Source organism: Trichechus manatus, unplaced genomic scaffold (assembly GCF_000243295.1).
Source record: "Trichechus manatus latirostris isolate Lorelei unplaced genomic scaffold, TriManLat1.0 scaffold00014, whole genome shotgun sequence".
NCBI lineage: Eukaryota > Metazoa > Chordata > Mammalia > Sirenia > Trichechidae > Trichechus > Trichechus manatus.
In genome coordinates, this window is record NW_004443950.1 from 25542427 (window position 1) to 25556125 (window position 13699).

General features: G+C 40.3%; 2 protein-coding genes across 2 annotated transcripts in view; one reads left to right on the forward strand and one right to left on the reverse strand.

The window, feature by feature from the left end:
- The window catches only part of ITFG1 (integrin alpha FG-GAP repeat containing 1), a 202474-nt gene extending 188781 nt beyond the window's left edge, over positions 1-13693 (reverse strand). Inside the window, exons 1-5 of the mRNA XM_012554181.2 lie at positions 13528-13693; positions 11886-11958; positions 5897-6042; positions 4604-4661; positions 3154-3228 (exon numbers count right to left, since the gene is read on the reverse strand). Of these exons, the coding sequence (XP_012409635.1) occupies positions 3154-3228; positions 4604-4661; positions 5897-6042; positions 11886-11887 (281 nt within the window). The 5' untranslated portion in view covers positions 11888-11958; positions 13528-13693. The remainder of the gene's footprint in view (positions 1-3153; positions 3229-4603; positions 4662-5896; positions 6043-11885; positions 11959-13527) is intronic.
- Positions 13424-13699, forward strand: part of PHKB (phosphorylase kinase regulatory subunit beta) — a 215767-nt gene continuing 215491 nt past the window's right edge. Inside the window, exon 1 of the mRNA XM_023726966.1 lies at positions 13424-13461. Within this exon, the coding sequence (XP_023582734.1) occupies positions 13434-13461 (28 nt within the window). The 5' untranslated portion in view covers positions 13424-13433. The remainder of the gene's footprint in view (positions 13462-13699) is intronic.

A 13699-nucleotide genomic window follows, 5' to 3' on the forward strand; every position in this document is an offset into this window, starting at 1 on the left:
AATATTAGAAATTTTCATGCAATCGCTTGTGAAGTGAACACTAAACCCTTTGCCATCGAGTCGATTCCGACTCACAGCAACCCTATAGGACAGAGTAGAACTGTCCCACGGTGTTTCTAAGGCTGGTGGATTCAAACTGCCAACGTTTTGGTTAGCAGGAAATTTGTTAACCACTGTGCCACCAGGGCTCCTAAGTAAACACAATATGGCGAAATATGTATCTGTCATATGCCTACACCAATATCCCCAAGTATACAACTCAAGCCTGACTCAGTCATGTTTTTGAACTCAGCAGAAGAGTCACAGAAAATGTGAACAAATCAACATTACTTCTGTGGCTTTGATTAAAATTACAGGCACAAGCGTTTTCATTTCAATACTAAAAAAAATTCTGAATGCTTACGCAACATCAGTTTCAAATACCCTTTTATAGGAAATCCTCATTAATGATAACCTACATCACTGCAAAAGCTGCTCTAACACTTAATAGCTAGGTGTTATTTCTAAGTAACATAGGACGTTATTACATTATTCCAGTCATTATAAAGTGAGGTTGAAGTGCCAACTGAAGCCTCGCCTTTGACCATTTAACACACTTCAATTATCTCTGGCACCTCAGTAGATTCAGCACTCCTTCTTCCTGCCACTGTCAGATAACTCCCCTCACTGCACCAATTACAAGGGATTCTTTTACCTATAAGGAACTCTGGTGGTGCAGTGGTTAAAGCGCTCAGCTGCCAACCAAAAGGTTGGCAGTTCGAGCTAACTAGCCACTCCAGAGGAGAAAGATGTGGCAGTCTGCTTCTGTAAAGATGACAGCCTTGGAAACCCTATGGTGCAGCTCTACTCTGTCCTGTATGAGTCACTCCAGCTGGAATCTACTGTCAGCAGTGGGTTTTGCTTCTGCCTATTACCACGCCTATCTAGGCTGGCCATCGGCAGTTTTTCTCCTGCCAAACTGGTCATGCTAGGTTTACCTGTGGGTAATCTATTACATATTTCCAAGCCTGCACTGGACCAGGTTACAGCCGTGGGCTTTCAAGCACAATCCTATGGCAGCATTTAGCATTGGATTTAAACATCATTGCAACTTTCCCATAAAAAGTGCTGGCCAAATTTAATTAAATTTAAGATAATCTTGGGTCTGACATACCCATAAAGATCAATATTTAAGTTGCAAAAGTTAACTTAGGTTTCATAAGTCAGGCGAGTTTAGATTTCTTGATGAATAAGATCAGGTTGCCCATGTGAATGATCCAAAATGTCACTGCTGATGGCTTTTTCACTTAGGCGCCTATGCATGTGTTGGCAGCTTATAAAAGGGATGTGGCCTCAATACTTTCTTTTTATTTTAGTAACATATACATGCTTGCTCACACAGGGACTTGTTCAGCTTTCCATTGTCTGAATCACAGTGATAACGCTAAGGCTACAGTCATCTTAATGTTATCGACAGAAATTCTTTTCTGCCAATTTATTTAACTTCATTCTTTAAATTGGCATCAAGACAAATCTTGGATTCAAACTTGTCACTTAGAGTATGGGTTAGCTATTATTGTTTAATCTGTAACATCATAAAATACCTGAGTATTACTTTAGGCAGAATAAGTTTTAAAAACTACTTTTTTGAAAGAGGCATTAGAAAAAAATTTTAACACAGAATTCAGAGCAAATAAACAAGCTATGAAACTATCATGTGATAGTCTAGTTTTCTTGTAGATTAGGTAGAAAATCCATAATGATATTAGAAGTCTGACTTTTGAAATGTCAATAATAGCTGTTATAAAAATTTTAATTTCTAAAACCAAACTATACCCAGTTAAAGATACTGCAAGTATTTCTTGGACTAAAATGGCGGGTACCATGAAATTAACCAGGCCAAAATCCACCATCAGTCTCAGTCATACCTGTCTTGGAAGAGGAGAGCAAAAGACCGGGCTTCCCAAGCAGTCCCAAACCAAGGCAACACAGCAGGCCTGCCAAGGTCAAAGCAGCTTGTCCACCCCAGCCCCACACAACCGCACTCAGTTCCTACAAGACACGGCCACAAAGGCAAATCGCGAACTCTGTCCAAACGGTCTCTAAAGCAGGGCTCTCTCCCAGGTGGTTTTCAAAGTTTAAGGAAAAAACCAGGTTTCTCATTCCAGATTCACAATAAGTTTTTCAAAGTTCACTATGACTAGCATCAAAACACCCATATTCTTTATTGAAAATTTTCAGAAAAAGTGATAGGAAATGTCAAAATACCTTCAGTTTTGACAATTTACTCATCAGTGAACCTGTGAATCATGTTTCAAAAACCAATCATTAGGAGATACTACTTTCCCAAAACACGGAGGGAAAATCCATTAGATTCCAAGCATGTGGGCATGACAAATTGACACAGGTGGTTCTCTGCACTGCCTAGAAGGCCAACATACAAAACAACACGTTCTGTACTCTGAAACTAAACTTTGCCTTGTAAGATAGAGAAAAAATGAACCAAGTTGAAGGTATCTCATGAACAGTATCTTGTTATCATGAATTCTTGTGTAAAGTACTGTTTTATTTAAATCCAGAGGAATTATAATGGAGATCTTTGAATCGCAAGGTTCCAGGCAGCTTTTCCTAAGAGAACAACAGCATGCTCCCATGACAAGAGAGTCCTAGCACACACACTGGTCAATAATAAAGCACGTACTGAAAAGTTCTCAAAGCTTAGAAGAAGAGGGCTTACATTTTCAGGCAATTACTGATTGCTCATTAAACAAATGAATGAAACAAAGAACAAAGTCTGGAAGCTAACATGACCAAGGTAGAAGATCCAATCAAGGCTTCAGAGATCTATCCAAATTAAATCAAATCCTTCCATCTCTAAAAACACCTGACTATCCATTATACAAAGGGGGACCTGTAAAGTTTGTATCTCTAATTTCCAGAGGGATAAAGGAGTTAAGCTGGATCTACAATGAAAGCAGTTGCAGATCAAATCTAAACAGTTTCAGAAAACTTATACGCTGACCAAACGCTCTTCTAAAATCTGTTAGAACAGGATTTCAAATGAGCTAGATTTTTTCTCCCAATGCTTAAAGCAATCAGTTCACATACACATACTGTCCCTGCAGTAGTGACAATACATACAATTAATTGCATGGTATAACCATATTCACTCACCCTCCTAACAGTATCTGTGGCTGGTTGGATTCATTTGTGATACCAAATATATCAGGAATTAAATCACCATTGAAGCTGAAAAGAAAACATTAAAAACATTAAGCACTTATTTTATTAAATTCTACTCTTCTCACTTAGCTAAAAAGAAAAACTTCTGGGAGGTAGGAGCCATTACATTACAGTATCTAGCTGTAGTCAATGAAATGTGAGCAGAAGCGGCATGTGTCACTTGCAGGCCAGAGCATTTAACTTCCATCACTGGACCTTCCAGCCCGCCAGAAGCCTGCCTGCTGCCGCAGTGAGAAGAGCATGTGTCTCAGATGGTTCAGCTACAAAGATGGCAAAGCCTCTGAAAGCCGGACACTGAGTGACGGCATAGAGCAGAGCCGAGCATTGAAACTCACTGGACGTACTGTGAGCAAAACACACACTTTCACTGTGAGATTGTGGGGTTGTTTGCAACCTCTGCATGATCTATACCCCTGAGTGATAAGAAGACAGCACTAATTCCTAGAAACTTATTTTAGAATCCTGACCCAATGCGTTTAGTTAGATGGGCTTAAGAGAACTAACACACAAAAGTAATCTCTAGCTGGTATAAAAATTCATACTGGCCATTGAACACTGTAACAACAGAGAAAAAGTATAAAATTATGAAAGAAGTCCAGCTGAATGCCCTTAAGATTAATCCATGGGTTTACAGTTCAGACTTATAAAGGCTACTGGCCTGTTGATGTACGACTATGATTTTAATAACTGTAAGAAAGGCAGGACTGGAGGTGGGAATGTGGCTATACATTGCTACAGTCTCAAGAATGATCTCTATCTCAACACCAAAAACATCCTGCTAGAAATGTGGATTACACTGATCATGGTACATGAGTCTATTATAAGGAAACAAATGATAATGCTAAAGGAGACTTGTAAAAACGGCAAATCTCTCCTTAATGTAGAAATCTTCCTAAATTTCTGGAGGAACCACGTGTCTTTCATATGTCAATTAAGCACTAATCGTTTCTGCTAAAAACAGTTATCTTAATGTTCTGAGTAATGGCATGGCAAGAATCAACATAAATCCATAAAGAACTCATTCAAAGTTATTAAAACAAAACCACAAACATCTACTTTTTCCCAAAATACTGAATTTTAGTTTCTCTGCCCTCCATCACAACAAATAAATATCATATAACCAGAGTACAGTCCCCTATCAGCTCTAGTTGTGATGTGCCGTCTAGTCAGTTCCGTCTCACAGCAACCCCACATACAACAGAAGGAAACACTGCCCGGTCCTGCACCATCCTCACAATCGTCACTGTGCTTGAGCTCACTGGTGCAGCCAACCAGGGAGAGTAAATTCTGGGTCAATACTAATTTGCAAAGTAACTTCCTGTGCAAAAGACTTTATGTTTGTAAGTTTAATATCATTCAAAGGAAGCAAGCACATACTTACTCCATAATTAGCGGTTCATCTTGAAAGGTCCTATTGAGTATGGTCATATTGTTAGAATCTGTAAAGAAAGAAAAAATATAAATCAGACAAGGCATTTTATATTATTTCTGGTATCTACACTTAGAGAATATTCTTTTATGCTTTTAAAGGTTTATCTCTAATTTATTCCAACCTTTACCACTAAGATGACACCATAAATCTAACTTAAGTGGAAATCAAGTTTCTACAGAAAATATTGGGAGAGTTCATTCTATAGTGAAGATCAAGTATTACAACAGCTTCCTCTTGAGGCTTCAATCTGAAATCCCTCAGGTAAGCCTGATCTCTATACAATTCACATTAGAGCAAGTGACAATTCACAAGCCAACATATGCAAAACCACCTGATTTTTGAAACATCCATGCTTACACAGAAGCAGTGCTGTGTACACGGTCGTCTTTTTAAATACTATTTACTGAATTAACACAGAGTTTGATATTAATGCTTTATATTCCCAAATGTTAACAAAAATGCAACTGTATTTTACTTCCTTGAAATATAGCTCCCTGTAAAAGCTGTCTACATAGGCATAATTAATTGGCCCTTCTGATAAAACGTGAAGGTCTGTGGGTGGATATGGCAGACTGGCTCTCAATCTCCATTCTAACTTTTTTTGTGTGCTCTTGTACTGGGGAGACTAGAAACTGAAAATAGCATTTCCCAGATATGCATACGCTTGAGATTCTGAATAAAATTTCAGTCTTGCCAATTAGATACACTGTGAGCTGTGGATGGCAGAAGTGAGGAGGAGGCTTTGCTTCTGCTATTTCTTAGTGTCTGATCACTAATATGCGAGTGTCAGGAGAGACAGTGCAGGGCTCCCGTGTTGTCTGAGTGAGAGTAACAGCAGGCACGCTGTCACGCTCAGAGTTGTTGTGTAGCTGGCTACTGTCTCATAATAAAAGAGGTGACAGGTAGCTTCCTGATGGCTTTCGGGATAGTTACTGAAAGCTCAGCCTAGGATCTGTCCTGATAATTCTGTAAGCCGTTAAAAGCCTTCAATAAATCTTTCTTTCTTAAGCCACCGAGAGTGAATTTTGTTCTCTGTAACTACTCCAGACCAGTACTGGGTGGAATAGGAAAATCAGAAAATAAAATTTTAAAAAGTTTATATAGATAATTACTGACACTCGAGAACTGCATTTTTGAACTGATTTCAGAATGGTGTTCTTGGTATATTTACCTAAGAATAGTGGGCATATTTTTCCTTCAATAACAAATGATGAATATTAAAAACTCTTACAACAAATTTACCTAATGTTTGATTTTGTCCCCAGAGGATAACAGCTCCCAAATCACTGTTGGCATGGTTTTTGGGAAAATATGTCAGAAGGACATCCATTTGTGAATCTCCATTGTAATCCCCAGGGACTACACTGGTTATCAATGCACTGTGATTCCTAAAAGAAACGAGCATTGAAAAATATCCAGTCAAATTATAATTTAAAAAAGACACCTCTACATTTCTACTGTACAAGAGTATGTTTAACATAAAATTTTAAATTTCACAGAATTAATTTCATTCTTCTCTTTAGTATCTTATCCCCTATGTACGTAGACCTCTTTAACAGAGTAAAGAGCTCAGGTTTAATGCAGAGCAGTCTTACTAAACAAGATAAATCTGAAAAATATTAAGAAAAAGCTCAGTTTCATGTTCCAGCATTGACTCATAAAGTTCTTTTAGTTAATTCTTTTTTCAAGGCATTTGACGTCTGAACGGTGTTTATAATAAATGAAGGTTTATCATCAATTGATAAAGCAGGAAAGAATATCACTATGATTTTGTTAAAACATTATTTACAAAATATTTAATTTGGGATTTTAATTGTAGATTCTATATTTACAGTGAAAATTAAATAATTTTACTTCTGAAAGCTAGTCAAGAAATAAATTTTTTTCACCAAACCTGGTAATATACTATCTAAACATACTTATCTAATTTTATATTTTTAACCATAAAATACTCCAAAATTATTTCTATTAAACTTGAAAACTTAAAACATCCGAGAGTCATCATAAAGTTGTCTGAGCAACTCAACCAAAAAATAGGTCTTAAATTCAATTTATACTGAAGTCTACTTAGAGCAAATAGAAAGACAGCAAGTTTCCAATTAGACTATGGATCATTATTTCCTAAATAGCATCAAGAAGGTATATAGAGATTTTATTTAAAGTGAAAGTGACGAAAACTTTGTTAAGAAAAATAGTGCAATAATAGCCTTATTATGATACTTCTACTTACTATCCCAGGTATTATATTAAGTGTTAATGTCTCATTTAATCTTCACCACCTGAAACAGGTATTGTTACCTTTGTTTAGCAGACTAGGAAACTGAGGTTCAGGGTGATTAAGTAGTTTCCAGGGTTAAACAGCTAGTTAAATGGAATACCTGGAATTCAAATACAGTTGTGTGGGCCTCTAAAATTGACTGTCATTACAATAATTAAATATTTTTGGTAATGACAATGACAGTTTCTCCAAAGAATTCCAAAAATACTTAACCCTTTCGATGGAAAATACCGTCTTTAAAAATGATGAGCTATAGTAACCACACATGCTAACGAGCTGCCTTCCAGTTGATTCCAACTTATGGCACCCCCACGTGTGTCAGAGTAGAGCTGTGCTCCATAGGTTTTCAAGTGCTGATCTTTCGGAAGTAGACCGCCAGGCCTTTCTCTTCCAAGGTGCCTCTGGGAGGACTCGAACCTCCACCCTTTCAGTTAGCAGCTGAAGTTCCCAGAAAAAAAGGCTCAAGGAGGAAGGCTTTTTGCCCTGAAGAACTCCTGAGAGGCCTAGAATTTAGAGTCATCAGAAATAGTGGAAGACAAGAATGAGGCACAGAGCTGAAAACAGGTTGATTTCAGTCTATATTCTGAGTAGTGGTCCCTTCTTCTTCTGGCTCAGCTAGGCAAGAGCTAAGAAGTTTATTCTCTGGAAAGTCTCAAGCACTGGGGATTTAAGTGACAGCAGAAGGTAAGGGTGAGACCTTAAATAAAAGATAAGAAGTTAAGGAAAAGTCTACAAAGAATATTTTGACTTCTGTACCCAGCTCCACCCTATTCCTGGAGCCCTGGCGGCACAGTGGTTAAGAAACTGGCTGTGAACCAAAAGGTCGGCACTTTGAATCCACCGGCCGCCCCTTGACAACCCCACGGGGCAGTTCTACTCTGTCCTACAGGGTCACTGTGAGGGGGAGTTGACTCCATGGCAGCAGGGTTTTTTTTGCCATCCTATTCCTAGAATGCCAGCCAGTCAGGAATATACCCACAGGGCGAGAAAGAGTAGACAAGAAGGAGCTTCCAATGAGCTCTGTAGTGCCATACTCTTAAATATGAATAGACACCTGCCTTTTGAAGAAAATGATGAATATTAAAGACAGCCAAAACAAATAGCCAGCAGGAACTTGAAGAAAAGAGAGATAATGGAGGGAACAAAAGAAAACTTCAAAACTATACTCGGAGAGATAAACCAAACCCACTGATGCAGAGTCAATTCAAACTCACAGCAACACTACAGGACAGAGTAAAACTGCCCCATAAGGGTTCCAAGGCTGTAAATCTTTAAGGAAGCCAACGATCACATCTTTCTCCCATGGAGTGGCTGGTGGGTTCAAATCCCCAACCTTCTGGTTAGCAGCCTAGTGTTTTAACCACTGCAACATCAGGGCATAAGATAAAAACACATGTCCATTATGAAAGAACAGTGTACTAGAAGGAAAGAACAATAAGAGGGAAAAGAAAATCTCTTGGAAATTAGAAATACGACAGCTAAAATAAAAAATTCAGCAGAAGGCTTGGAAGATAAAGTTGAGAGAAAACCTCCTGAAAAGAAAAATAAAACAAAATAACAAAAAACAGATAAGATAAAGGAATAAAGGATGAAACCAGGCAGTCCAATAACCAGCTGATGGGAATTCTTGATGTCATGGATTGAATTGTGTCCCCCAAAATATATGTCAACTCGGTTAGGCCATGATTTCCAGTACTGTGTGGTTGTCCTCCATTTTGTGATCTTGCTATGTGCTATAAATCATAATCTCTGCTTCTGGTTAAAGAGGATTAGCCTGGCATGTTAACACCCTTGTTCAGGTCACATCCCTCATCCAATGTAAAGGGAGTTTCCCTGGGGTGTGGCCTGAGTCACCTTTTATCTTACAAGAGATAAAAGAAGGGAAGCAAGCAGAGAGTGGGGAACCTCATACCACCAAGAAAGCAGCGCCAGAAGCAGAGCGCGTCCTTTGGACTCGAGGTTCCTGTATGGAGAAGCTCCTAGTCCAGGGGAAGACTGATGAGAAGGACCTTCCTCCACAACCAACAGAGAGAGAAAGCCTTCCCCTGGAGCTGACACCCTGAATTTGGACTTCTAGCCTACTAGACTGTGAGAAAATAAATTTCTCTTTGTTAAAGCCATTCACTTGTGGTATTTCTGTTACAGCGGCAACTACATAACTAAGACATCTGAGAAACAAACAAAAGAATTGTCAAAGAAATAATGTAAGAACACTTCGCAGAGCCCCAACAATGGAAGCCTCCAGTTTAGGAGAAAAAAAAACAGTTGCCATCGAGTCAATTCTGACTCATAGCAACCCATAAGACAGAGTAGACCTGCCCCGCAGAGTTTCCAAGGAGTGCCTGGTGGATTCGACCTTTTGGTCAGCAGCCGTAGCTTTTAATCACTACGCCACCAGGGTTTCCTCCAGTTTGAAAGGGCCTAACAAATGCTCAGAATAATGAATGAAATGTAATCTACACCAAGGCTTATCATGAAATTTCAGAGCAAAAGGGATAAAGAGGAGACTAATAGCCCTCAAAATTAAAAATAAAACAAGTCATATTTGAAGAAATGGCATTGGATTTTTCAACAACAGTGCAGGAAGCTAGAAGACCATCAGGCAATCAAACTGTTAAGAGTGAGTGAGTATAAAACGCTTTTGGACGCGCGAGGACCTACTATGCATGCTTTCTTAGGAATTTCCTGAAGGATGCACTCCAGTGAAATAAAGGAAGAAACAAAGAAAGAAGGCGGTACAGGATCCAAAAAATAGGGGATCAAGCAAAGAAAAGCAAAGGGAAAGCACTCAGTGCAGAGGATTCACTGGGGAAAACAAGAATGTATGATAGGTATACGACAGCTATGAAGGAACAGCTGCAAAGACATTAAGGACATGTACACAGAAAGCTATGGAACTTATTTTTAAAAAAGCAACCATTTACTCCGGGTGGGGGGAAACTGTACAAGAAGTGAACTATTGTACACTACTTAGTTCTGAAGTACACAGACTCTACATGGTCAAAATGTAAACAGCGATTACTGACTTAACAGGAATTACAATGTAACTATATTGAGATGACAGATATAATTTAAAAAGGCTAAATCCTTACCTATCCTAATAAAAAAATCAAGAGATGGAGATTAAAAATGATAAATCAAGAAATCACAGTGTAAACATTTATTTTAAAATACTGAAATAAACACCAGAATAAACAGCCATAAATTTTAAAAGTAGTTGTATGTGAGAGAAGCAGGGACAGGGTGATGGAAAGTTATTTTTACTTTGAAAAATATTTTAAGTTAAATAAAATAAAAACTAGGGTGTATACATTTTAAATATATATAAAATAATTACTATTGCATTAATCAAAGAAAAAGTTTTTTTTTTTTTAGGTTGGCAGAACCCAAGCCCTTAAATATCCCATACATTTCCTTCTAATCTTCCAAGCAAAATCCATTCTAGACAGTGAGATGATCATTTCTTGCAGATAACATTTATCAGCTTACGTTCCCTCCCTACTCCATGTAGGCTGACAGCCAGCACCCACCAACATTTCTCAAGGGAGATAAATTCCTGTTTATTCATTGATAACACTTCCCTCAATGTTCTAACTCAAGGCAAATTTTTTTTTAACATCTGAGTTTAAATTAAGTATTGTAGAGTCCAAATACTTATCCCTCCATAAAGACACTTTTAAGGCGGCTTCCCAAGTAGTCTCTCATCTTTCCAAATGCCAATTCATCCAACCGAACCAAAAAAACCAAACCCGCTGCCGTCGAGCCAGTTTCCACTCACAGTGACCCTGTAGGACAGAGCAGAACTTCCCCATAGGGTTCCCAAGACCATAAATCTTCACGGAAGCACACTGCCACATCCTTCTCCCGCGGAGCAGCTGGTGGGTTCAAACCACGGACCTTTTAGTTAGCAGCCGAGCACGCCTAACCACTGCACCACCAGGGCTCTTCCCCGATTCACCCTACGCATGGTTAACAAGTGGTATCAAGTTAAAATACCATCTTCACTATCTCTCCTTTGCACAACAACCTGTAACGATCCCTCACTGCCTGTGGGATCAAGCTCAAACCCTTTCTGATACCTGTGAAGGTCTCCAGAGGCCCAGACCTCATCCCCCAAACCTCTCTCTCTCCAAAGTGCATCCTCTACTTCTGATAGGCAAATCTGCGGGCCTTCTCCTCACGACACGCTATTCTTTTCACGACTATCCTTTTGAATGCTATGTCCCCAACCTGGAACACCCCAATCCAAATTTAGTTCACCTTAAAATTGACTTGATGGCAAGTAACAGCAACAACAAAGTCCAGCTCAGGTCTCACTCCCTTCTGGAAGCTGCCACACTGGCCTGCACTGACCCAGCTCCTCCTCCTCCAGCTCTGACCACAATCAGTCTGGCTTCTTGTAGTTCAGAACTGTGTTGGCTCACTATTGCTGAGGGTTACTGTGTTTTTCATGCAATTTCATACATATACCAAGAAAAATAAGCGCAATTATTTGAACAATATTTTTAAAATTCAGATTTCAAAATTAAAAAATTTTCAAATGTTTGAATTACTTCAGAATCAATCTTAAAAAAAATCATCATCCACCAGTAGATAAACAAAAAAATTAGAACAGAGGTCACTGACGTTTTCTTCACTCACACTACCCCCTCCCAACCAGTACACGGCTGAACTGATGAGCCTCCTGTAATGATCTGCTCCCACAGGCACACTCGGGGTGAGGCATAATTCCCAACACACTCAAGAGAGCATATTTTTAAAAAGTGAATCATTTTTAAACTTGAATACTTTCACTATTTTTCCTAACAAATTACTTGCCACTCATAACTAGTGGTTTTGTATCACAATACCAGTTGAGTAAGACCGATTTCAAAGACAAGCCAACCAGCTATTGCACGTTCATTATTACACTAATGACTAATACTCTGCAGAAACAAATACATTTGTACTTACATCAAGGATAGCTTTACTTTGGGTTTAAAATAGGGTGCGCTCTGGTCTGCCAAAAATACGATTAAGTCATTTCCTAAAAGAAGCGAATATATAACATTAGAAAAATGTTTCCCAGTAAGAAATCCAATCAGTGGTTATGAGAAGCTTTCAGGCAGTGTTCTCAACAAGGAAGCTTTTATTCTATCCAGTTTACCTGTTCTCTAAAGAATAATTCAACTTGTCTAATGGAATGGGGTCTCCAAACAGTATATCACAAATTCAAGGTTCAAAGCAACAAAGAAATAGGCAGCACGAGCACCCTAAAACTTGGTGGATCAAGAGAAACTGAAGTCAGTGGCTTCTGCCAGGAGTCAGATTGGATGTCTTAAAAGAACCACACAGGAACATGCCTTCTAGCTTTACTGGAAGTCTTATCTTCCCCAAATCTAACAACACAGCCCCTTTAAGGCTGTTTAGTTTGTCGCACACATGCATCACACCAAGGACACAAGAATTCCCACTGTAGGTATCTGACTAGAAGCAAGGACATGATTAAGCATGTATGCAGACAAAGCTGAACCCCCAAGGCCTTCCTCTTGTGGCTCCTATGGAACCATCCCACAGGATGAGGCATTCTCGGACCTCAGTGAGCACTCATTGGGACAGACTTTTCAAATTGTTTAACCGAAACACAGCTCGGCCATCATTAAACTTAAGAAAGTCTGTGTCTAGTTTGGATGAAATTCGGCATTGAGTCATACAAAAAGAAAACATCCAGTGTCCACAAGAGATTCTGGGGTCTTGACAAGGATCCCCAGAAGCCTGGGCCAGGAACCTGCCAGTCAGGATCTATGTCAGCTCTTCACTTACTTCCTCTGCGGCCTTGATCTTAACTAAGCAGCACCTACTTTTGTGGATACTCAACAACACTAGGACCCACTGTCAGCATTCAAATTTACAGAAAAGTTTGTTTAGTGCTATGTAACTATCATTAAAGAACTTCCAAGAACCATAACCTGGCAAAGAAAGCAGAGATGTGGGAGACGGCGGGGTGACACAGGTGAGGAAGGGGCAGGTGTACCCAAGACTAGGTAGCTCCGGAGGGAGAGCTCAGTTTGGGAATGCTTCCCCAGGAGAACTGGGGTTTATCAATAGTCCCTGCAAGAGGCCTGTGTGAGCTGTGGACGGTTTAGGGCCTTGGGAGGACAAAGTAGCTTCAGAGACAGCTGGGATTCGGATTACGGGAGCGGCAGGTGAGTTGGGGTGGGGGCAAGAAGTAGTCTCCCTTCAGAGACTAAAGTTGCATCTTTTCCTGTTCAGCAAAGCGGAAGGTGACTCGGGGTCAGTAAAGCAAAAGGGAAGAAGGGATCTTGGGAATGAGGAAGGGTTTTGCAAGGCAGGAAGAAGGGGGTGCGTGGGTGAAGGCCGCAGGCTTCTCAGGTAAAAAAAAACAAGACTGGGGCGTTGCCAGGGCTTCGGGGGTTGGAAAAGATGAAGAAAAGGGGCAAGCTGTCAGAGATGCTGGAGATAAGGGCAGGGAGGCAGGGCCGGGAGGGAAGGGGCCAGGAAATGCAGGAGGGCCGGCCATCGGGTCCAGGTATGTGGGGACACCAGAGCGGGGCACCGGGGCGGCGGGCAGAGGGAGGGCCGGGCAAGCACTGACTTTCCCGTAGCACGAAGAGGTCCGTCTGCTTGTCGGAGTTGAAGTCTCCGAAGGCCGCTACTGTGCCCCAGGCCTCAGCCCCAAAGAGCTCGGCCGTGACGTTGTGCAGCGCCCGCGCCGGGGCCGGCCCGACTACTAGCAGCGCGAGCCCCACAAGCAGCGGCGCCAGCGG